The sequence below is a fragment of the Strix aluco genome, chromosome 4 (assembly GCF_031877795.1).
Source record: "Strix aluco isolate bStrAlu1 chromosome 4, bStrAlu1.hap1, whole genome shotgun sequence".
Taxonomy (NCBI): Eukaryota; Metazoa; Chordata; class Aves; order Strigiformes; family Strigidae; genus Strix; species Strix aluco.
Window position 1 is genome coordinate 19,964,684 of NC_133934.1, and position 26,693 is coordinate 19,991,376.

The 26,693-nt window shown below is 41.5% G+C and overlaps 1 protein-coding gene across 2 annotated transcripts in view; it reads right to left on the minus strand.

Annotated features, from left to right (window-relative positions):
* The window catches only part of PPARGC1A (PPARG coactivator 1 alpha), a 374,147-nt gene that overhangs the window by 40,496 nt on the left and 306,958 nt on the right, over positions 1-26,693 (minus strand). For both annotated transcript variants that reach the window (XM_074822261.1, XM_074822262.1), the window contains exon 2: positions 21,487-21,666. In XM_074822261.1, the coding sequence (XP_074678362.1) occupies positions 21,487-21,666 (180 nt within the window). The remainder of the gene's footprint in view (positions 1-21,486; positions 21,667-26,693) is intronic.

A 26,693-nucleotide genomic window follows, 5' to 3' on the forward strand; every position in this document is an offset into this window, starting at 1 on the left:
GCATAATCTTGTTGCTTTTGTTCATTCTCTATTTCAGTGTTGCGTTTGCTTTAGTTTTAATTAGATTGGATGTGTCAGGATGTCTATCATAATCCCTACTTCTTTCTAGAGATTTATGACTCTACACAAATATAAATTTGAGAGTAAAATTATATACAATATAGCAGAGAAGAGTTTACATATATTTTTTAATTTTGTTCAATTATGTGGAGACTGTTTTTTGTGTGAACAGAACACACACTCAAAAATTCCTTTTTAAACAGCAAAATAAGACACTTCTATCTGGCACTTTTACTGTTAGAAAAATGGAATTTAATTTGACCAGGAAATTAGCATTTGTAAAGTATCAATTTCATTAAATGTTTTTTATGATGTTTTAATTTTTCAGCATGTTCAGCTTTATCAAACCTACCTCCATGCCTGTCGAACAAGTACAACAAACACAAGTCATGTCTCACTGGAAGAAAAACACTGGTTTTTCTTAGACCTGCAGCATGAATGGATCAGTACATCATTAATACATCTGGGCTTCCCATCAATTTTTATTGCAATCTGGAAGGCTGCCAACTGGTCTGAGCTGGCTAAAAGAGCTTATTCAGACACAACACAAAAACTTGTTTACAAAGCTAAAGATGCATTTACTCTATATGTTTTACCTATGTAGCTATACACCTGTCTTTAAGTGTGATAGCAATGGCTCAAACATTCTCCTGGTATGTACCAGCAGACATGTTGAGTGAGACACGTACCATTTAGAGAGGTGGTTTACCTAGATAAAATAAACAAAGATAGTAGACATTAGCCCTAAAAAAAATGAGGAAATCATGCGAAGAGCTAAAAAAATACATGCACTCTACTCAGGCTAAAAACGTTTCAAAAATCCTCAGTGGCATTCCCATATCTAAGGAGATGCTCAGCTGAGAGAACACCCCAGGTACCCATAGTGTGAGTGTCCTAGGCTGAAAGCAATAAAAGGCTCCTTTATAACGAAACACCAAGTGAGAATGTGGGGATGCCACAGTGAGGAAGGTGCTAACAGGTATAGGGTTTAACACAGCACAGATCACAGGTGCATCTTGCCAGGCTTTTCAGTTTGCTTTTACAGTCCCGTCAAAACAAAATGTAAACTTGTCCCAGCAGGCAAATAAGCCCTCACCTCAAAAAGCAGTGATTGAACAGCGCATACTGGTAAACCCCTACAACCACCACGGACACTCTTCAGGATGAGGAGACGTGTCTGAATTTTCCATCGGTTAAGTATTTGTTTAGATGTCTCATAATATCCTTAACTATCTGTTTCCTTGATTTGTCACTAGGTGCTAAGACTTTAATGTTTTTTCAACACAGTTTTGGGTATGTGAATACAATCGTAAACTGGAGATGGTGATTTGAAAACAGAAAACATTAAAAAAAAATAAAGATCACAGAAGAGCTATCTGTTGCAAAGCCTTCTCTAGAGCATGTCCACTGCTGGCTTGTTTCTAAGTTTCCTGGAACTCACTAGTCTTCACAGATAGTGTTGATAAAATGCGGTTGACACTAAAATGTAAAACTGATTTGCTAGTTTACACTAATTTGCTAGTTTACACTAAGGCTACCTCACTCACTTACCCTCAGCAGAGAGTTATGTAGTACATGCATACTGTGGTCCACGCTACAATTCCCACTGCAGTTGCCTCTCTTCTCTTTATTTTTTAGCCAAACTTGAGTATATTTGTCATTTGCTGCTAGTCTTTTAAAAGTGTGTGTTCCTGATCACAGCCCTCCATCTGTATGATGTATTTTTCTTTGCAAGGCACTGATGTTAACCAGTCCCTTTTTCATGAGAAATTGTGAAAATCAACCTGGGCATTTTTTTTTCCCCCTCTTTAAAAATGAACCCTAACAGGCAGTCAAATCCAGCTGTACTTATCAATGCACTAAATATCATTATTAATCAGGCCATAAGTTCCTTTAGGCAGGGACTGTCCTTTTGTTACGTTTTCACACAACCCCTTTCACAATGGTGTCCTGATTTACAATTGGGCTCTGAGATGCTGCCACAGCACCTATAATAAATCATTTGGGGTATTTTTATTTAATCCTGCTAGTAACCAGAAGAACTTGGGCCTAGATGTTCAGTGGCTGTAAATTAGGGCCTCTCCACAGGTTTTAATGGAGCTATGCAGATTTACACTAGCTGGGGACCTGGTCCTCAGCTCTTCAGGCCTGCTGATGCTGAAGCTGAGAGCAGCAGTTCCTGCATACTGTATCTGTACCAACCTGTCCTGGGACTAACAGCAGTCCAGTCAGAGTCCAGTAAGGGCTAATTCTCCCTCCTTACCAAGTGAGTTTTGCAGTTGAGCACTACATTGCTATGACTAGGAAGATGAGTTTAAAAGTGGCTTGAGTTCATCTTGCCTACAATGTGGTAGATGTTGTGCTTACATTCCCTACAGGAAAGGCACTAATGTATTTTTTTCATGTCAAGTGTATCTTCAATTTAAAAGTTATCCCCACTGAAGTTAACACAAGTTATAATTTGAGCCTATGTAGCTGCCAGATGCACAGCCAAAACCCCACGGGATGGGCCTAACCCCAGGAATAGTAAGTAAATTGCAGCCATCTGAATACTAAACCAGAGGTGGGACCCTGCAGATCACCAGCTTCAACACAGCCTAGTTTTCCTGGCTCAGATGGCCTCCCTTTGTATTGAGATACTTTGTCCTGCTCTATCAGCACCCAAAAAGAGGGGGAAGAAAGTGGGGAAGGGAGCTGTGGTCTGGAAACAACCCAAGACGAAAGAGACTCACTCCTGATCCCATGACCTGTTTAAGTGACACTTAAGGGGGCAGAAGGCCAGAGCTACTACCATTAACCCACGCAACATGACCTCTGTTTCTACCTATTTCAGACAGAGGAAAACCTCTTTAAGGGACACTTCTGGGGGCAGAAGGCCAGAGCTACTACCATTAACCCAGGCAGCATGACCTCTGTTTCTACCTATTTCAGACAGAGGACAGGATACTGTGTCCAAGTATTGCTCAGCTGGCTGGGAGAAGTGGGTGGGACCACTGATGTTTAGGTAGCAATAAAATCCTGTTTTGTAAACCCATGAAGGATTACACACACACCACCAGACAGAAAGGGAGGGAAAGGAAAGGAGAGAGAGGAAGGGGAAGGGGGAGAGAGAAGAAAGTAAACACAGTTGTGCTCCATTCTATATTCATTCTATACAATGGGGAGGGAACCATATAGTATTTCCAGTAAAAAAGGGCTATCTGTAAGTGAATAATATTGCAAAGTTTTATCCACCTGAAGCACCAAACCACTAGCATGCAATGAGCACCACAGTATTTCACAGCTGCATATGGCCTTGCACCCTGCTTCGACAGCAAAGGGTGCCCCAAACCCGAGTGCCGGTGGCATAGGGAGAGTAAGGCTGGCCCCAGCTTGACTTCGCTCGGATTAGAGCAGCACAAACCAAGCATCACCTGGCAAAGTCAATGGAGTTAAACCAGAACAGATTAAGTGTAAGTGAGAAGCAAATCAGGCCCTTTATGTCTGCCTTTCCTTCCCCAAGAAAAACTAAATACACTCCTTTTTCCTCAGACACATCAATAGCAATAGCCTAAATTGCCCTGACTGGGTTTCACTGGTGGCAATGCAAAAATGTTTATTTCCATTAGGCTGGGTCTATAAAATCCTCCTTTCATGCCTGCGCTTCTATGATTTCCAAACAGCAAAGCCTGACATTTTGGTCTCTGACAAGCAACGCTTAATAGCGGGACATTTAAAAAAAAAAAAAATCTATACAAAGAAAGCTCTTAAGACAAGATAGGCTGAGCGTTTTCACCACAAATGGTTTGTTTTAGCTATCTCTCTGCCTCCTGTAAGACGGAAATCAGACAGCTTACTGGTTTAGCTTGTTAGGCCCAGTTAAAGGGATGCAACGCTGAAAGGCTCTTACAGAAGCTTACCCTTGGACTAAAAATAGCAGGCACTAGAGAATTATCTTAAATACTACCAAACTTGTTCTGCACTGTGAATGCAGATAACTGTAATATGTTTCCATTTTTGGTAGTTTTAGAGCTTTTTAAAGTTATGCTCGCTTTAGCTGACTATTTAATTAGTTTCTGATGCTATTTGCCACTTTTTCTCTCAGAGATATAGCCTGAGGGGTACTTTGCCTATGAATCCTTTGTATTTAGCAGCATTGCTATTGTTAACATCTAATGAGCTGTTGGATTTGCCAAACACTTGGTATAGGTACAAACGCTTCTTTGAAATATAAATGTTTAACACATAGCAAATAGCAAATCAAAAGATACTCTAATGCAGCATCCTCATTCTCTCATTGCGTGTCTCATCAAACAAAAGTAAAAATAAAAATCTTCTCTATTACATTTAATTCTGAAATTCCAAAATGTGTATCTGGGCGAGACATTTTTAGCTCACTGCCCGGTACTTTAGAGGAAAACTAAATGATTTTTGGTACTGTTAAGAGGACTGGCACATATGGGCAAGGCTCCACAGTCTGACATGGTTCCCTGCCAGGAGTTTTCTTTGGGGTAAAACTGCAAGACCCTGCAGTCTTTAATGAACCCACCTCATCTTTAAAACATCTAAAAATCAGCGCTTTTTTTGGGTCTACAAGCAGTTCTTTTTAAGTAGTCTTAAACGGGATACCTGTTCATCTGCTCCTCACTGAAAACCATGAGAAGATATCAAAACAGCGATACTCCAAAGAAAAGCACAAATGTTCTCAGTCCTTATATACATTTAACTCGTTCTACAGCCAGTCTAAAAGAGATCACTGCAGAAATCAGTCATGTGGTATAACATCCCTGCTGCTGTTGTTGCCTCAACTCTCTGCACCTCTGCAGATAACACCGTCGTGGGTACTTGCTGTACGAGCTCAGATCAGAAACTCACAGGATTCAAGCAGCAAGTGCCTCCGCATGCTGATTCCTGCCCACTGCCTTCCACATGACGTCCCACGTACTACACCGGTCTTGGCACCTGGATGACTGCCGTAACAAGAGTATCAAATGAAAACTGACTCAGACATGTATTTTAGCCCGTTTTCCAGAACTTTTTCCTTCCCTGTTTCTTCTGCAACTTTTTAGTATGAGTCACTTAACGTAATTTAAAAACCCCACCTTGATTAAGGCTAACTTCTACATACTAACGCTGGGCAAGGTCAAGCTAAAACCATGTAGCTGAACTGAAGTTCCTTCCTTTACTGGGCAGGCATTGCATTCAACTGTCGCGGAGCTAGCAGAGCCTGGCCTCTCAGACACAATTTTTCTTTGACTCTCTTTTCAGGGTGAGAAATGTTTTCACTCTTAAATGGTGGTGGAATTCACAGATTCTCTCATCAGATATATACCCAGTGCCTTTATGAGCTCACGCATAGTGGCATAACCTAGCCACGTGTCTTGCAACTGCCATTAAAACCCTCCATATGTCTTCATTTGGGAAGCAAGTTTTCTTTTTGAGTCAGAAGTTAAGTTCACAGCCTCTCTGTCAAATAAACAACATGTCTGTTGTCACCTGGCTGCTGAGCAAGCCCTGTCTTTGAAAAGATGCACTCAGTGATTTTAGCCATCTATTTCTGAGCGTTTCCTTCCACAGTCACACAGCAAAAATAATGGTCCATCTTCATTATGATGAGATGATTAACATTACTATCCACCTCCTGCAGTTTAAATTTCTCCTGGTTAAGTGTTACTCTAGCACTACCAAGACAACAGTCCTATTGCACTGAATGATCTCCAGTCACATTGTAAGGGAAAGTATCTGCAGAAAGTACTCACAATTCAAACAGACAAGACCAAGAAAGGTCTTGCTTTACAGCTGGGGATTTGATATGCAGAGATTAATCAACTTCTCCAGGCCAGAGAGCGCCCACGCGCATGGTGGAGGGCAGGGTTCCAACCAGCAACACCAGCCTCCCCTTCCAAGCAGGGGACAACATTTCACCAATGACAACAGTGTATACAGTCCCTGTCCCAAAGCACTTGCAGCCAAGCTTCCAGTTGACACAAGAGGTCTGAAAAATGTTTATCAAGAGCGCTGGGGTCACAGCAACATAACTAAGGGGAGGGTCATTTTGTGCATTTATGGAACTTGGTGATTTTGCCATTTTTTGTACAGAAAAAGTCCCCATCAAATTTGCTCACTTATTACTGACATTCCAGAATGGAGTTTTCCAAAGAAAGTTAACACAGAGACCGACCACAACAGAGCAAGGCTGGTGTGTAAGATGTACCTCCATACCAGAAAGCCACAGGATACCTGTATGACGTAGTGGATGTTAGGGAGAACATCAGCACACAACAGCAAAAGAGACAAGTTTGGACCAGTGGGAAGGAACATGGTCATGACTGAGTCAAAAAGTGAGCACAGACACCATCCAGATAAACATGAAAAGCTGGGCCAACCCCTCAAAAAGACAGGAGGAAGAGGCTATAATATAACAGCTACTCAGTAAGCATCTTGGAAAAACAAATGGTCCACAGAACGTATTGTTTGAGTGGGGCCCTCTCTTAGTGTAACTTACTTTGGGAAGATAAAAACCAGAAAACATCCAAAGCTGGTTGGGTAAGTCATTACCGGTACAGATAGTCAGACAGGTTTGCCCCAAGGAAAGATAAGCAGGAGAAACTGAACTGAGGGTTCAGCAGAGCTTCATCTCAAAGATTCTCAAATTACTATAAGCCAAGTAGGAAAACATTTTACTTTAGAATTTGGATGGTACTTAGAAACAAAAATATTCACAAAAGCAACCTGTTTGTCCCCGTCAGGCTGCCATGACAGCAGCTTTAATTGCACACAGGCCCCAAGGAGCGGAGCCCACGGGAGGGCAGTGCACAGGGTGTCCGCAATTTCCAACCACCTGCCAGACAGAAAAAGAGAGGAAAAAAGCTGTTGTGTTGCTGCTCCCCTTTTTACTGTATACTTTTTCCATTCTTTCCTTTGTTAGTGAAGAGACCACACTTTCTGGCTATAGTAATAGCTCAAGATCAGGGATCTGCTGTTAGGGACCTTCTGAGCTGAACCGACAGCCTGAGATGTGGCATTCGCTTGTGGACTTTCCTATCTAAGACCGTGTCACCTACCACAGCCTGCAAAGGTCACTACAAAGTCTGTAGGAAGTCAGACAGCAGTGGTGGAGGAAGAAAGTGTCTTTGGCACAGAAACAGGGATAAAATACTTTCTCAAAGGCATTTCTGGGATATTAGGCAGAGTGAATTGGAATTAGGATGAAGAATTGTGCCATTAATGCCAGCAACAGATTAAGTCCTGATGATTTTCCTTGTGTATAAGGTGGGAGAAGACAGGCTAGATACTGTGTGTTTATTGAAGTAAGAAGGTTAGAGATAAGATATAATCTAACCAAATCATGGAATGCAATTTGGGAAGATACTCAAGACTTACAGAGTCTGAATTAGCAGGTTTGTCTAATACCTATAGGTACAATTACATCCTGATGCAAAACAATTATTGGATTCCAGAGAGGGAGAACATCAGGTGAAGTGGCCCTGATCCTTCATTAGTTGAGTAGCTATCAGGACCAGAAAGGCCACCTGTACATATCCAAAGGTACAAGTAGTCCGGAAGTAGGAGGTAGACATCTCTAGGAATGTTGGGAGTGTACAAATTTGGCACCGGGAGACGCATTTTCTTTGCACAGAAACAATTCAGATGGATTCAAACATTTACACAGCAGTCAGCAATATTTTGTAGGTTATAAATCCAAGTCTATCATCATTTTGACCACTTCGCTATTGAAAACAATCATGTTATTACACCACGCTACTGTCCTGCCATGTTCCTCACACACACAGTTATTTTGCTAAGGCCTCTCCCATGAGAAAGGTTTGGCTTACCAGTTAGCAGTTTCAAAGTTAAAGAAGATAGCATTTTAGAACTGAACAGAGCACTTGCAATGAAAACTGAAACCATGCAAGATTTGACCAAATTCTCATCTTGAAGCCTCTCAGACGGACCTCACCTAACCTGTGTATGGTTCCTGCGTGAAACGCAGAAGTCTGCTTTTCTTTTTTGAGGTCATCTATACTCACCTCTTAGATTTGACTCTCTAGGGGAAACAGTGATGAGGACTAATGTGGACTATCTCCAAATCCCTGCAACTTTGATTTTCACAAAGATTTGAATTCTGGTTTTTTGGGAATATACCAGTATGGTTAGGGAAGGATTCTAAAGAAATAACAGTACATGATGAGTCTTGATCGGAAACGACTAGAGAATATAATGCAGTTCTGGACAATACATTTGAGGGATGTCTTTATAAGAGCTCTTTTAAAGACTGATTTTGGCAAAGAATTGAGAAAACCTAGCCGCTCTGTTAAAAGGGATAGAAGGGCAATGAATTCTACTGAATTCTACTCTTCTTTTGCTGACTCAGTGAAGACCCATTTGTCATTCAAAGACAAATTAGAAAAGGGCATGGATCGTGCTACATAGATGCTCAGTCTCAGTTATCAGCCAGGTACAGGCAGCTTCCAACACATCTACCTCCAAGTGCATCTGAAAAAAAAGGCAATCTCTTCTGGTGGATGTGGACAGAACGTCTTTGTCAAAATTTCCATTTGAGCAAACACTGTAAAGCGGTTTAGTGCAGTGAGGATTTGTCCCTGCAGAAATTGACACAAATTCCTTTAGGACAGGGGCAGCCACCCCAGCCACATAGCTGGGGTTGCCAGCAGATAGAATTAGGAAAACTGGAAGATAACACTGTGGCCTAATGTAAACTCTTAAATCTGCTGTAAACAGAGCAGTAACAATGGCACACAATAAAGCTGGTATCTGTCATTGCACTCTCAGAAGCAGGTGTAGGGAAGGACAAGAGACACGAGTGGATTTTTGTTCATCCCTATGAATTCGGGTTGGGGAAAAAAGCAAGCTGACAGAAGCTGTGGCAAATAGCTAACGTTATAGTGCTGGAGGGCAAGCTGGAGTGATCGTGTAGGAGGGAATAATGGGAGATCAAGTGGAAGGGTCCAGTTTGAGGTTCCTGCTACATACAACACGCTTGAGAAGGCAGAATTCCTGGATGTTTCAAGCTGGACTGACAGAAAAGCCCAATACCCAAAAAAGCCATTTTCTAAAAAGTTACTGACATGCCTGCTGGGCCAAGGCACATCTTTAAGAACATATATACACAGTTTTCAAAAACACAGATTATGAAATAGGAACTATTATAGGTTGAAGTTTAGGGACAAGTCTTTTTCCTTCTTTAGCTTTGGGTCTAAAAATTGAAGTTTCTCAAGTCCAATCTTGTGAGAGATCCAGAAAGAGAACAACCACCTCTGCGCAGCACGGGGCTGCCCCTAACAAGCCCTCTTGGGTCCAGACAGGGTCCACAGAGAGGCAGTTCAAGTGCATTTGGACTGTATTCACAGAGCTGCAAGTGCTGGCAGCGGCGTATAAGGCAGTGCTGATGGTCCAGCGGAGAATTAGCCCTCCGTGGCCTATTAACTCTGACCATACTGGACTTGAACCGACTCAGTGTGGAGACCCTGACATAATTCCTGCTCCCTGGTACTCTGGGGAACCTCCCTGGGCAGTCACAGCAGAGTGCAGATTCTTGGACACCATTTGGGTCTGTACAGGACACAGCCAAATAATTCTTCCCAACCCAGTTCTGAAAACACAGTACAGAAATACCAACTAACTCTACAGAAAACTGCTTGGTATGTTACTGTCGCCTCTAGCCAGAGCTTATAGCCTGTTAGGATGCCAACTGACTCTTCCAGATTTACTTCAGTGTCCCTCCATCACTTTCCCTGTGTTCCTGCAGGAAAGGTTTGCTTTCTCTCAGAACAGAGACTAGGAGAAACATCAATATTGAGCAAAAGCTAATAAATCCACCCACAGCACCCATCAGCACTCTGCAGAGGCATACTTATGGCCTTGCAAGAGCTAGTCCTGATCTGGCTGTAAGAGCACTGTATTAGAGCTAACAAGCCCTGTCTACTAGTTAAAAAGGGAGCAGAGCATCTTCCAAATGACAGTATTTCTTAGCTTCCTAGTCTTTTCGGGTTGGTTGGTTTGTTTTTCTAATGTTTTAAATTTAATTCTTCTTCTTCTTAGGTCTGAAGATAAACAAGTCTCCATGTTGGGATGTACTACTTAAGACAGCTTCTCCCCAAGTTTGGTAGTCCCAAATCACGTTGACACAACTGCAACTTCAAGCTAGCATCTCCTAGCTGTGTTGTAGGTTAGAACTTTATTCCCTGTGCTGGGCAAGTTCAGCAGGCTGTAACTGCCTCCAGCTGGCTGGGAGATAAGAGGAGCCCAGTTAGACAGTAGTGCTCCCAGGCCTCTGAAGGAAGAATAACTGGAGTTTATCCTCACTCACAAGCCCCAAGGACCAGCTCTTTTCTTCTTTCACTACCTTTGTTCCTTCCAAGGACTTCAAAGTGCACACCGTGAAACAGAGATGGGCTGGTCACTAGTACATACAAAGACACTATCCCCCTACTACATGGTTTTTAGGCATAGCCATGAGACAAGTAAATAAAGACTGTATTTAGTAACTGGGCAGAAAAAAAAAAAAAAAATTTAAAAAAATGGCCTGGCATCACAGCTAAGGAATCTGGCACGCCAGCTACACGTGGAAGTACTGCAATTAACCTTAATTCATGGGATAAGATTTTCAGGAGGGTTAGGTATCCAGTAACAATGTTTAAAAAGTAAATGCACAAAGAAATAATGTGCCACCAGAACTGTAACAAAAAGATTGCATAGAAAGTTATGCATTATGGATGATTTAGCAATATCATAGATAGCACAGGCTCCAGCAAAAAGAATGAAATCATCCCTATCTTCCCATTTGTTGGCAGAATTTTAACAAGGAGCTCCTGGGAGCTCTTGGGGGCTCCTCCATGGCTCAACAGACAAATTAACTCATCAAAGGGAAGGTAGGGATGATTAACTAACAAGAGCCCTCTCCAGCCCATCACTGGCACATGGTTATTTCACCCAGATGGTGTTCACCTACCTGAAACTGGTAATGACAGTCTCGGATCGGATTTACAGAAAAACATAGATAATAAGGTGCTGCAAGAGTGACATGATAGGAGTTACTGGTCTGTGATGCTCTAGACTGTGCCAGAGGCGGCAGAGCTGTTTTGTAACGTTAGCCTCTGTTTTGTAACGTTATCCTCTCCGCCTGAGTGATTTCCTGCCGCAAATGGGAGACTTGGTCTCCAGAGAGGCATTTGACCTGACCCTTCCTATGCAAGAGTGGGATCAACAGCAAAGAAAATGACAAGAGATGGCAACACTCCCATCACGTACAAGCAGAAGCAGTTTGACACTCTTTCACTGGAAATGGATGAATGTCTCTGCAGTGCTAAGGACAGTGTGATATTTTCTTATGCCTTAGAAAAAACCGCCACAAATTTTTCTGGCTTTTCTCCAGATACAATTGAGGTGACAATTGGTAATGTTTTGCCTGATATCTTCATACTAGTGTGAAAAGTGCTTGCCGGGCTTTTAAGGACAGTCAATATAGCCAAGAAAATCCACACCAGTTCTGGTGGGGGGAAAAAAGTAAAGCAAAAACAAAACCAGAAAAAGAATTTCAAAAAGGCATAATTTTCCCCCAGATAGTTAGAAATAAAAGCCTATTGCTCCTTTTGTGCACGCCCAGAGGGTCAAATGCCTTACAGGGCACATCTAACCAGACGTCAGCAAGCATGCACTTAGGTTTTTGTTTATTTATATAATTGCACATGCATCCTTTTTTACCTGACAACTTTAAGATTTCACTAGTCTGACAACAAGCCTGTGAAAATGCACAAGCAAACGACCCGCCCAAGAGGTTTCCTTACATGAAAATTTGACATGAAAACCAAGGCCAGACTGAGAACATTCTGCCACTCATCCTCCTCTGAAAACTAGGATTTGCCTGTGATGGGCTTCTTGATATATACAGACATGCCTCCTGGAGATTCCATAGTTGCTTAAGACTATAGTGTAAAATTTACCAAATAGGGTCAGGAACTCATTACCAGTCCTAATCAAGTGTCATTTTAAGGAGGGAGAAGCAGCAACAGAGGAACGCAGAAATAATTCCTCAACATCCTGCTCTAAGTGCCCCCCCACCCCGAGAAGGTGAGGTTGGACTAAATGACCTCCCAACACCCCTTCCCACTCCAACCATTCTGTGATTCTGCAAAGCCCTCCCCTGCTCCAAGTTTGTTCTTCATCCTTTAGCAACCACATTGTCACCTGTACTACTTGGTTGCCACACCTCACCAACAAGCCCTCCTGAAGAGGAGACAATAGACCCAAGGTCCTCTTCACTTAGGCTCAACCCACAGGGCCTGGCAGATTGGAGCACATTATAGCTGCATGCAGCTAGTCAACTGAGGCATATTAGAAAAAATCCCACATAAATCCTGAACACTAGAAGACTTCTAAACTCTGATCATACCTGCTTTTCACTTACGGTCACTGACTGCTCTGTGGAAATGTGCAAGCTCACATCATTCTCACCAAAGTCAAAATCCCACTGAGAAGTCTCACTTCCATAATGTGTATTACCTGCACTCTCTGACACAGTTCTTGAATCATTATGTCAATGCCTGAACAGCAACTTGGGAGAAGAACAGTTGTTTTTTTCACAAAGGTTTAGGAGTACTTTCAGAAACCATTCTGAGTTCCCTCCAGGAGAAATTACCACCGCAGTAGAAAACTCCCAGTGTTTCTTCTAGCAGTTCATACAGAAGCAGAACGTTCCTCTGACCAAACCAATCCTCCAGATAACAGTTATCACCACCTCCTTGCAAGTAATCTCTTGGGTGAGAAACAAGTTTTCCACCCAATTTCTCTGTTTTCACAGAAGTGTATCTCCTGTAGGAGATATGCAGTCCATCAGACCACTTAATGGACTGCCCCTCCAAATCCCTATGAAGATTTAATATCGCTGTGCCCTCAAGGAGCAGATGTGGTAGCAGACGAAGTGTAGAGGTGTAGGAAGTTCTCTCTGCCCATTTGACACCTCTAACCCTGTAATGTGCTTGGAAGGGCCAATCCTCCTGAACTTCATGTGGTGAGCTAGATGACTGTGAGCAGTTCAGGCAACTCAAATCTGTCATAAATCAACAAGTCAACAACACTTGCCCAAGGCTGCCACCGCAGCAACTCAGAGAAAATACTCTGTTCTTCTGAAGTCTTAGAGATTAGAAGTACCCGTTATGGACCAGCACCCCATTGTGTTACTCACAGTAAAGCCCAAAAGCACAGATGCGTGTGAGGAAATGGAAGTATTACACAGCTCAGGCTTCATGACACCACCAAAATCTCAACACGTTTTGGTTTTGTGCTTTTATAAACAAAACTCAGTGATTACTGCACGGAGTAAAAAGCAAACTCCGATCACGGCCCTTCAGACTCATCACTGCCACAAAGTCCTAATTAATTTCTCAATCATTATGAAGTAAGGCTGTTGCTCTGTTGTGTCAGAACAGAAAACTCAGCCAAAGCCACCAACTACACATTGCAAAGGGGCTGATTTCCACCAAGACCTGAAACCACGCTGAGGGTGCGTGCGCAGTGTCAGATGCCCATGCGTGCTAATGCTGCAGTCTGTCACTTGCAAACAGAGGCATTATGATCCTGTATGCACCTGCACAGAGCTAATGAAACAAAAACCAGACACTGGAGGAAAACAGGCCCAAAAAGCTGGCAAAAGGCACTCCTCCAGAAAGGTTGCAAATTTCTGGTGCATCTGAGTATTAACCACTGTAGTATAACAAGAGCTACAAGTGTATAAGTTTTCACAGACACACACATACACACACACTCTCTCTTCCTTGTACTTTTTTCTGCTCATGGGGAAAAAAATAGTCAACATGATTCAATACTAAAACTTTCTTCCTGCAACAAATTTGCTCCATGCAATTTCCTCCTCCTGACCTACGCATGCACAATTGCTTAGCAGCACTAAGAAAAAAAAAATCCTAAATTAAGCCTTGCTATGATTTTATCCTTCTGTAATGGCATGGGCTTGAGTTAATGTTAAGTGGGATGGGGCAGCAGGGGAAGAGCATGCCAGGGTTAAGATGGAGTGTTTAGTAGCAATTAGCAATGATGCACCGTGCAAAAATAGCAACAATAAAAAAAAAAAAAAAAGAGGTTACACTAGAAATAAAACCATTAAGGGAAATAAATTTAACAGTTTAGCCAATTAGCATTTGTCTAAGAAAGGCAAACTTTTCTGTTGCTGTTGTTAAGCAAATGGGGAAGAAGAAACCAGAAGAATCTTATCAGAAATATTTACTTCCCACTAGCAATGATTCTGGGTGTCTTATTCTAACAAAAGACAGAGCTACTGTCCCACTTTTCTGTGTCCCTCTCTGCAGTTCTAGGGAGAAAATATTTAGTTCAACATTATCGTAAGCTAGAATATGGCTCTATTTATGTGACAAGTTGACAACATACAATTTCATGCTTGTTGAACTGATCTGTGTTATATATTCACTGCGAATATTATGAAGCCTCACCATTATAAATATGAAACAGTATACACTTATTCAAAATAACTCCAGCAGTAGCAATTTATAGCTCAGTTGTTTGCGTGCTTATGAAGTCCAAATGCCACCTTAAGAAGCTGCATCTCACTAAAACAGATGTGGAGTGTGACTGTGACCAAAGTGGATTTAAGATGACCTCTGTGAAAGGAGGCTATTACATTTTTGTCTGCATGGCAGCTGACACCAGTTTGTATTTAGATATGTAGCCAGTGGGAACACAGTGTAACACGGTGTCCTCAAGGGCTGGTTTTAACACTGGCCAAGACATTCGTCTAATGACCTAATTAGCTCACTACTGTTCTGGTGAGTGTTAGCCTTCTCTCTTGCAAAAAGGACAGGTGCTCAGCAGAGCAGAGACACGATGAGTATCTCAAGCCACGTCTGCTCCAGGTGAAGTATCTCCTTAATAGGACTGTGAAGGGGATCAGTTGCATTTTCTTGATTGCACGCCTGGGGAATGGTCTTGGTGGCCTCATACATCAAACAACAAGCTCTCAAAGCATTTTTTTTTTCTCATTTGGGACTTCTTTCCTGCCTGAAGGTTTCAGCCAACATGCAAGGTTCTTGCATTAAAACAGAGACGCATTTAAACAGTTTGTAGTTTGTTCAAGTGGGAAAGAAAAGGGAGCAGCAGCACACCTTGCTAACACTAGATACAGAGCATTTGCATAAACTCTTCCCAATTACATAGCAGCTGCTTCGAGTAAAATAAATTCCACTTACTGCTTGAGCCTTTTTAAATGTCAGCATAGCTAGTCATAGATTATAGCTTACATACATCATCCCCATAGATGTAATGTTATTGTGCTGGTCTCCTATTTAGTAGATGCAGAAATCTGAGTCAGGCCAGAGACACTGGAAAAGGTAACTCATTTGAACACACAAGAAACATGATATTGCTCCATTAGGAATATAAAAATTCTCGGCACTTTTGCCCTGCCTCTGCTATTTTCTTCCCCTGGAATTGAGGGTCTTTCTCCTAGTCTCACAATCGTTTTTTATGACACATTGTTACTTTTATTTTTCTGATAAAGTTTCCTATCCCAAATCTGCATCTTTTGCCTTTTACGTTTATTGTTGTATTAAACCTACAATGTTGTCTGTTTCCCTAGTAAATCTATCCTGTAACCACACACTGTACATTCATTTCTCTAGGACCTCAGTAGCTCTTATCTGTTTGCTTTTATGATCTCTTATGAACTGCTAGGAACAGCAATTTGCAGCACTATTCGTAAAGTCATCTCAGCCTGAAGTCAGCCTTCCCCTTTTTTGCCATACAGTGATACTCTCTGCAGTGAAATCCCATTTGCCATAGAAGCATTGCATTACAGGATGCATTTTAGAGGGACACAAGCTCCCAAGTACCCTACATGTGCTTATCATGTAAAACATTCAATGTGTATGAATCTGAATTTCAAAAAACATACTTATTAGAGCAGGAAACTACATGTTGATACAAGGTCCTGTGCTACCTTCAGATTCATGGATATGCTGCCCACTCTACATTACTGCCCAGAGCTATTTAGTTTCTGCTCTCTGAGGCCTCAGACATGCTGCTATGGCGTTCACACAATCTCAGTTCTTTTAAGCACTTTGATAAGCTTTATTCTGCTATTATACCATCTAGAACATTAAACACAATGTTTAAGTTCTATGTTAAATCACAATCAGTTCCTATTAACTGTTCCAAGCTCCTCATTTTTATCAACAGTTACTTTATTAAATCCTTAATAATATAGATGGAATAGTTAGTTAATTTGTGTGTTGAGCCATGGATGTTAATTTGTAAACATAATAACATACTGCAATCATTTGCATAATAGCATTTTAATCTTTTTAGTAAAAGCTGTAATTCCCTACAAAGTACGCTGCAGTAGAAACTAAGTGACTATTGGTAATAATAAAAAAGGCCTTAAAATTCTGATCCTATTATAGTGTTGGAACATACCCAAACTGCTACCATAATCTCTGAAATGTTACTGTTCTCTGATTTAGGTGTCTGTGTCAAGAATAAAAATGAAGTATAACTGGTAGCAGTAGACTATTTCCTAAATGTAATTTAGTATTCACTAAGCACCAGCACTTTGCAAATAGCTCTGAGGCTTTCCTTCAAAGTTCAGAGCTCTAGTTATGCATATCGTGTGAGGTACACCATGCTGCTCACCTCCAGCCTCTGTTGTGCTGAATAGATGGCTATGATAAATCATGCTGATTTGGCACTGAAGGGCATCAGCCATCAAGGATTTGACTACTATGTCTTTTTTTCCCTGAGATTATATCTCTTTAAACTGCCTGCCCTGGGCTACTAGTTTTGAAGAAAATTAAAAAGTGGAAAAAATGCTAGGGGAGGCCAGTACAGAAAGTCTATATAGGCTCAGCTCTCTGGAAACCCATTAACACCAGTCACAAGACTGGCAAAGAAAACATTGGTGGTTGTTTAAAAGTCAGACCAAGTCATTTTACGCAAGATCTGGTAATTCATTAATCAATCTGGCTGCAAACCTTGAATGAATAACCTGAAATAGTGAAAGAGACTGGCAGCACCACAGAACATGAGGGAGTTTATAATTTGAACCAATGCAAGTTATGCTGGTCATGTTTAAGGTTCCCCTCAACCCTCATCATCTTCCTGATGCAAATCCTTACAAATAAGTAAGAAATCATTTATCTCCATGAATTTCCCTGCTGCCAGGGGCAAGACAGTATGCATTTCATTGTGCAACTCTTTCTTTCCCCACATTCTCATTGCTTGTAATACAGCGTTTTTTTGGCAGCTTACAATAAAACATAGTAGCCTATTTAGGCTTTCCAAATACACAGCACATAGCATGGTCTTGAAAAGTAGCCTGAGCTACACCTATGCAAAGCAATTGAAAAATGAAGTCATACAATATGGTGAGCATCTCTCTGGAATACAGAATTATGTAAATAAATGAAATCCACAGAAGTGCAAGAAGTGTGGGTTTTCCAAGGTCCTTTTAAAGGCTAAAAATGTGTTTTGCCAAGTATGAGAATACCACGCTTACTTACAAATCTTTATGATTTTATACAAGTTTGTTATACTTTAACAGGCTGTTGCCTATCTATGGACTGCATTTTCCCTTAACATCAGTTATTTGTAAGCAATGCCAACAAAGAGATATATCCACCGTAGATATCCTCTCTCTCCATAATGCTAGGCATGGGTCATAAACAATTTTAAATATGCCTAACCTCACCTGATAGGTTACGATATATTTGAAGAAACCTCAGGGGACCAGAGTTTTTGTGAACAAAAGCCTTCTCACTCATGCCATGTTAAGTGGTATAGTTCATGTTTTCACATAGCATTGGCTTTGAGAATGAAAAACTAATCATTCTGATTTTCTAGAAGTAGCCAAATCAATTTTTTACAAATACAAATTTTTAAAGTCTAGTTCTTCCCAAAATCAGATCATGAAAGTGAATGATGCAGTGAACCATCTAAATAACTGCTCTTGGGTGACTTGTTAACTATTTACTTGCATGAACTTGTGTCAATAGACAGTGCCCTGAGGGGCAAGAACTCCTTCATTTTATCTTTCCAGTAGTCAGAACAACAGGCAAAGAAAACTAGGTGAAAAACAGAAGCGATCAAGCTGTGAATAGAAAGAAATCAACTAATTCATAAGATGCATATATATACACATTGATAAGAGCCTCTGTGCTGGGGCAGACGGTACAGGCTTGATTCGGGACTAGTATCGCTTACGCTGGCTTGTGAGTAGAGTAACACACTGATGAATGAGGTGTGTCTACAAAATACTGGTGTGTTTTAATACTAGGGTGAAGGCCAGTATCTCATCACACCTAAGCGGACGACAGCAGGGATTTATACTCAACAGTTACATGCTATCTAGACTAATTGGACCTTTATCTCACTTGGCTCCTGGTTGCTACCGTAACTATTATTAATTTCTAATCCGTGAGACTCCCAGTGCCACTGGGAGTGTCTTAAGCTTGGGGGTGCTCGGCTCAAGCAAGCTTCCAGGAACATGATTTGCAGAAAGCCTGAAAATTCACTTTCTGAAATACAAGCCTTTCTTAAAAAAAAGTGCACCAGAGCCATCCAGGAACTCTGAACACTGGCCCTCACCTAGACAATGCCACATGTACTGCATTAATACCTCAAAGGGGAGTGTGTGCTTCATTCAAGATTAAGTTTGGCAATTAACACTGTACAGCTTGCACGATTAACGCTGCTCCGGTACTTCCCAACATTTGTTTGCCATTCTCATTCTTTCCCTTCCACCCCAAACAGACTGTATTTCTATTTTTGTATGACAAGGTCTCATCTGGAAGGTTAAATAAAACATACTACTCCCACGATGATATGAGAGAAAAGAAAGTAAAAAAGAAAAGTTATTTTCTTTAAAAAGAAAAGCCAGCGCAGATCAATATGGAAAAATCTTGAGATTACCAAATGGGAAACTGCACAAAACTTCCATTCTCTCAGCTAAAATAAATAGTTCCTCACAGAGTATGCGAGATAGTCTCTGGAGGAAGAAGACATCTTCTTCTGTTCTTGAGCACCCCCAGTCGTCACATTACAGACAGGCAGAGGCGAGAAATAGTGCAAGATATCCAGCTGCACGATGGAGAATGGGGACAGGGTTAACGCATGGGAGGAGAAAGTAACTGTTTCAGTCCCATCTTCCTAGGCCAAGCAACCAAGAAATGTAAATATACTATGAAGCTGAAAATAGTCTAATTTTGCACTACAGTATTGCAAAATGCTATTAGAGCACAATTTGTCTCTACAGGTAAGTATGAGCCAAGCTGTGCTGTTAGAGACAGCGATGCAGCCTGCAACTGAAGCTGATGAGTATGAGGAAATCCGGGCATTTGCAAAAAGGACAACAGAACTTCCCTGTTAGGAAAGAAGCAGCATAATTCATTTCCAAACTGTTATTTCTGACCTATTGGTTGCTACCTAGATGCATTGCCCCAGCTGCATACCACCTATTTCTTCACACTGGGGCTGCTCATCCTCAGATGCACCCAAACGTGTCTGTGAGAGGTTACACGTAATGACCAGTACCTCGTGTCACCATCTCCCAATGCGGTTAAGTACAAGTCTATCTGGTTGTCTTGCTGTTTGCAACATGCTTTGATTTTCAGAATGGGAATAGTCTCATATAGGAAGTGACAATTCCTATACAAGTTGTGTAGGGGAATCACCACTACCTATTTGAGGCAATTTTGTACTCGGCAGCTGTGGCCACCAGTGCAGCCAGGCAGTTAGACACAGGGCAAGCAACAATTCTGTCTTCAAGTTCCACTGGTTTTAGTGGAACAGCATGTGTGCTTAGAGTTGGTAGATGCTTCATTATATTACTTATCTGGAACTTACACTTTGAAAGTCTGCATCTTCAACTGATTTTTCCAAACAGAAAAAGCCTCTGAATTTAGCTTTTGATGAATGAGGGAAATACGTCTCCTCGGTTATAAGAAAGGCAAAGCCACTTTCTACCACGCTAGCTGCAAATGTGTCCTCTGCCCCACTGCCTCCCTGTTACCAACCATCCAAACCTGCACACCAACATGCCGTACCCTGAGGCGGTACAACTTCAATTCAAGAACAAGACAGGGTTTGAAAACTTTGTAAAACAAGGCACAGAACATTATATAACTAATGAAAAAAGAGGGCCTAAGCACAGGGCTTTGCAGGGCTAATTTCATTTTGATTTGAATAAAATTCCAAGTTACTTAGGTGTAAATAATAGAAATTGAATAGAGAGGATTGGTTTTTGCTATCCGTTATAAATCTGGTATAAATCCAGAGTAACTTCATCTGCAACAGGGAGATCACCATGGGTTTAGAACTATATACAAAAAAGGATTTCATTCAGGACATCTTAGGTAAGCATTTTACTACACTGTTTCAGTTAATCTTTTCCAGCCTTTAAACTCCACTGTGATAATTTGGGGCTTCCCCAAGCCAGCGGGCCAGCCGTACTTCCTGGAGCTGCGGCACCTGCCATGTGAGAGGCAGCACCCGTGGCTTGCTGTTGTACAAGGTCTTCCTGCCAGCTAATCAATTTATTGTTCAATTTCCCAGTCAGTGGACGATCTATTGCATCTCCTATCATCAAGGAGGGAAGGAGGTTAGGGTTCAGGAAGGGCATGCCTGCCCCATAACCACAAGGCAGAGAATCATGAAGGCTTTACACAACAAAAGAAAGAAAACTGGAGAAAGAGATAAAGAGACAGTATCCCTCCTCTTATACACCCTGATCCTCAAGGCAGAACTGTAAAGAAAATCTTTAAATGTCTCCTACCACCCTTCAACTTTTACTTTAAGACTGCTCTCCACCAGGAGATCTATGAAACATCCCAAACAATGCGCTGGTTCCTGAGCTACTCACAGCCCTCACTGCCTTCTCTGCCACATGCACCCTTTTCCTCCCCTATACATTAACTATGAGGACCTCTCAATTTGTGTGCAAGTGCCTTGCACAGTAAGGCTCTGAGTGATTAAAAACCTCTACTAGAAATGCTCCAGCTACTCATCAACTAGCTGATGTGCTGAACTCCACTTTCTGCCAGGGAATGCAAGTGGAAGACAACAAACACATTTCGACTTCTGTTTTTCTTTGTAGCTGACAACTGTGCAACTCCTTGCCGTGACACCACAGGGCAGTGCGCTCTAGACACTCTTTAGCCATATCCTTTCAAAAGTCAAAATTTCCACGTAATTCCTTTCAAGGTTTTTTTTCCCCCTCTTTCCAGATCGCAGGCCTGGTTTTGATTATGAGGATTAAGGAAGCCAGTCAGAATCCGTAACACACATCATCAGGTTTGCTGTCTCTTAATGGGGGGAAGAACAGTAAAACTGTTGCCCACCAGGCTAAAAAAAATTAGAAGAAAAGTAAGCAAGGACTTTGCAATGTGCACTTGCATCACCTTGCCTTACCTCGAATATATTGGCGGGTTCATTGCTGTACTGATTGGAGATGATCTCTGACTGGTCACTGTACCACTTGAGTCCCCCCAGAAAGCTGTCTGCGTCCAGGTCATTCACATCTAGTTCGGACAGGTCAAGTTCTGGGAGATCTGGGCAAAGAGGCTGGTCTTCACCAACCAGAGCAGCACACTGCAGGAAACAGCAACACAGAAATAGTTTCATTAATTACCAGGAATCTATTAACTATAATATCATGTGATAAGAATTAAGTCTCGATTAAGCTATGGCACAGGGTCACTAGAATTGACTTTGTTTTCTGGAAAAAAAAAAAACCACTAAGTATTAGACCACTGTTAGCTCTATACAGGTATGCAAAGGGGAGGGGGAAACAGGAGGGCATAAGCTGCCTTCTCTATCACATCTCTGTCCAGGGGCAATGACTTTCCTTCTCCCTATACTCTTTGATAACAATCATGTTCAAAGCTTTATTAAATCCAACAGCAGAGGCCAAAGTATGGCCTTATTCTCCTGCTTCAGAGTGAACCAGTGCAGGTAGAAGTTACAGACGAATACCTCTGGGCAAGGTCTGTCACGCATTTCCTGATGCATTCAGGTTAAAGAGGCACAGCCTGTTACAGCCTTCAGCCCTGGAGGCTAGCTCAAGCTGGAGATAGTCACACTTTCACTTCTACAGATCCTCACTGTAATCCTTGAGGTCACTCATGATGGTGGCTACCATATGGGCATTAAAAAGTACAGGTCAGTGATGCTGCTGTGCTCTTTCCCCAATCACTCAATGATGCACAGACCTCAGCCCACCCAGTTATACATCAGGGTCCTGGCAACCAAAGTGCGTTCTGAAATATCCCTATATTCACCTTTGGGTGACAGGCGTAGTTAGCTCACACAGCCTTTCACTCGCTTGGTGTGAACACATATATTGTTCCAGCCAGTTTCCTCAGTGTTCCCAGACAACGGCTGCATGGAGGGGACCAAATAGGTTTTCCTCCTCTGGCAGCCTCTTATTCAGTAATCCTAACGTAGAGGGTCTGTGAAACATTTTGGTTGAGGTAGCAGACATAGTCTGCATGGATCCTCTTCAGCAGTGCAAAATGCTTTTGTCTCCACGACTTATGAAGAGAGTAAATACAAATAAACCTGGAATAAGTGTCCTTTTATATGCTAGTATAAAACTAGATAGGGTATTGACTGACCTACTAAGCAAGAAAAAATTAATAACACACATCCACTTTAGCATAGCAATTGAAATGTTAGAGTATCCACCAAAACCATTTCCTAATTATGGAAAATACGTAGTAACAGCTTGGCAAATAGTGAAGTCCCATACATCAACTCTGCTCAGTTAAGCAATTCCTCCTGCACTGTGCCATGTACCCTTGTAACTCATCTCTGAACGTCTATGTTGATATGGGTATACTGCAAAACACACAAAAAGCTGCAAAGGCACCAGGTGCTGAATGGTTAAAAGCCATTTAAAGTCAACTGAGTCTAAGGGCTTCCACCCTGAGTATTTCCAGCATTGTGTTAAGGATGGCTAACAGGAGGTCCTCCTTGACTCCTGTCAGTTCACTGGGTGGTTTGAATGATTTCCCAACTTCTATTTGGACTGAAGTCAACCCAGAAAGTGCCACTTTCTGAAGACAGATGTCTGTAGGGCACTAACACAGTGTCCACAGATGTGAATTGCTCAATACCCATTATGTCACTCTTGCAAGGACTGCCTTTACAATAATGCAAGCGAGAGCTGCTGAAGGTGCATTTCATTGAGGTTTTTGTCCCTGGGAATCTCGGTGCGTCTGCAGTGCGCGGGCTGGATGCAGCAGCGCAGCCGTGAGCAAAGATTTTGTCTGTTGGCACAAAGACTCGGTGCAGCTGGTGCGAGCTATAATTTACCAGACAACTTCTACGTCTACCAGGACACTACGAGATAATCACGGAACAGGCCAAGGGGCAAGGGAGCAGGGAGGCTGCAAAATGAGGCTCTGAAATAGCAGTTGCTTTTCTTCCTATTATTTAAGGGGCTGCAGAACTTTAAGAAGTCAAAACCCCACTTAAGTGATTTTCACTGCACATCATTTTTTTATCATTATTTTGGTCATAGGGAAAAAAAAAAAAAAGAAAAAAAAATTAAAGAGTTCCCTCTTCTTTAGCACAAGACACAACCTTCCGGCAGCAATCTTACAATGCAGAGATGACCTTTTTTGATGCCTGGCCGGAATCTCTGATCTCATTAAAGGATAATCTAGTTTTTGACTGAAAAGGTAGATTCTCAGCATCATTCTCAGGTTTGTGTTGTGGAGGTCAGTAGCTTGTAACTGATACCGTAGACTTCTAAAGTATCCTGCTGATCTGTTACTGCTTTCATTTGTAAAAATAGCTTCACTCTGTGAACCACCTACTTAAACATGTTTACTCTTGGTAATCTGCATTTTTAAGTTCCTATGGTGGGCTTTTGAAGCAACATAAACAATGGTATTAAAAAAAAATTCCTGCTCATTGCAGCTTTCATTTGCCTATAGTGACTGCAATGTCACCTAAAAAAATTTAATTGCTGAAATGAAGCATATATGTTCTGCCAATGTTGACATGATAATAAAATCAATGTTTCTGAATATGACATTATGCTTCTAATCTGAGACACATTAGTAGCAAGTGTTCCTGTTATTAATTTATATTTGGCCTTTGGATGATGCCAGATTTAACACTCCATGTCCTAAAACTGTCCTCATCTGACATGCTGATATTTACTGTTTGCCTATACATCTGTAACAGGTGCACCTGCATTGGTAGCATACGTTTTACTGTCTTCCCACCGTTATTTGATATGATAGTTATTCCATAACTATAGCCTTAATTTTATAGTAACATTTAGGAGGATAAAGCAGTCACTAAACACAAAAGGCTAATTACTGTGCGTTATTTCACTCCAACAGACTTTTTTTTCTCTTAGTTCAGGCGCAAACAATAAATTAGCTTAACTGCACTGATGATAATGAATCATTATAATTAAGTATAATTCTCCATTAACCTTTTAGACATTTTTGTGCCTTTGAAGGTAAATTAAAAAAAAAATAAATGACTGGACTTGTGCCATATTAATTATATTAATGAAAAAATAATCTGCATTTTATTTTTAACAAGTTTTTCAAACAGCCAAGGGGATGAACCCAGGAAAGAAAGAGAGACTTGACAGAATGTGTGTCATGTGGATTCTTTCTATCAATCTTCGCAACCTTACTGTACATCACCTTCATTAAGCTGTGAAGCACTGGGGACGCTGATCAGTTACAGTGATGCAGGCCTTTATTAAGCAACACGCCGTCCTGTCATTATGCGAGCGAGAATATAATACATTTTACATTGACAGCAAACATCAATGATTCAAAAAATGAAAGCTGCCTCCAGTACCTGCCGCCTGCGATATTTTAGATCAGTAAAGGTGATCCCCTGAGCCAAAGCAGCACGCAGACGCTACTGTACTGCTATAGGAAGTGCAATGCAGGAGCACGTTGGTAAAATCCTACCCACAGTTAATCCATCCACCACACAATTAATATTAAGATCAAACCTTTTTTCTTTTTTTTTTCTCTGCACTATGAAAAAGTCATTGACATAGATTATCTATTCTGTTACTAGCTTGAAATTACTGCAGGAACTCTAGTGATTAAAATAAATCTTCAGTATTTCCATATAAGCTGGTTCCTCAATCAGCTCCTAGCAGCATTAGGAATAATACATGATGGAAAAACGAAGCTACGGCAGCTGAGACCCATGCTACAAGCCAGACAACAACCCACAGGATACTCCAGCTACTCAGAAACAATTAGGACTTTGGAGCCAGAAAGTCATCCACTTACAGCCTTGACTCATAATAGCTACAGGACATATGAATTATCCATATCTATTCCACTTTACCAAGAAATCAAAACAAGATAACAGCAATTACAATATGCAAACAGAAATCAGTGGATACAATGGCAAGCTGCAAATATTTAAAACACGACAGAAAGACTTGAGAATCCGCATGCATGCTCTGCCAGGTATGAAAAATATACTGGAGAACATGGTAACATTTTTACTTTAGATGGGTAGCTCTCTACTGCACGAACGTCTTATTTAAAAAGCATTCCCTGTAACCTGTTTTTCCCTCCCCCGTCGCCCGAGGGGAGCATTTTAAGCACTTATTCCAAGCTCGCAGCCAGAGGGTTAGTTTCTTTGAGCAGGTCTGTATTTGGGATTCCTCTCCATGGGGTCCAAAGAAAGTTTGCCTCGCTTCGCAAGTTGCCCGAACTTTCAGGTAACGCTCCATTTGCGGAATGCGAACATGCAGAAATGCTCAAACCTCACTTTATACTCCAGAGATTACCAGAGAGCTGCTTGCTTTTTTTTTTTCCCCTTTATGAATTGTAGCCAGCAGAAGCTGTGGATTTGATGTATTGCCGTCTATTTTTACACAAGCAGCAGCAGCGGCAGCAGCGGCGGCAGCAGCAGCAGCAGCAGTTCACACCACACAGTCCTGCATAAACTCTATTCTCATGGTTCATCCTGTTGTCTCTGCTGTACAGTGGGATTTAACCATTTGTTGGACTACTCGGATTGACTGCGAACCCTGCTCTGCGGGACATTACCTACAGCGTCATTATTCCAATACCACAAGAAGCAGGGAAACGTCTCCTTCCAGAAATCTCTTTTAAAAGCATCTAAAGCCAAACAACAGGGTATTCATTCTTGTGTGCGTGTTTGAATTCTGCAGCTGATAAACAAGGAAAAAACCTTTGACAGAGCACAGTGAAACAAGCAATTAAAATATGAAGGCACTGGTTAATTTCAACTTTTTTTTTTTTGAAAAAGACATGTTAATCTTATTCTAAATAAACATGGCATTTTTCCAACCAGGCCACTAAACACCACTGGAAAGACTTCAGACACCGATTCATATCAATATCTTAGAGCATAAATATTGCATATGACAGGAAAGCGAGCCAGAGGCACATGAAAATAGTTTCCAACTGCAGGAGATACTGATGACAGGAGCTCAGCTTTGATTTGCTCAAGGCATCACAGAGTAACCTTAAAATAGCAAACTTACTGGAGTTAAGATAAGATTTGGACTTGTTTGCAAAGTATGCCGCCTCGGCCGTCCTGCCGGTTCCCCGACAACCCACCGTCCCCGCCGGGCGCCTGCACCCCACGCG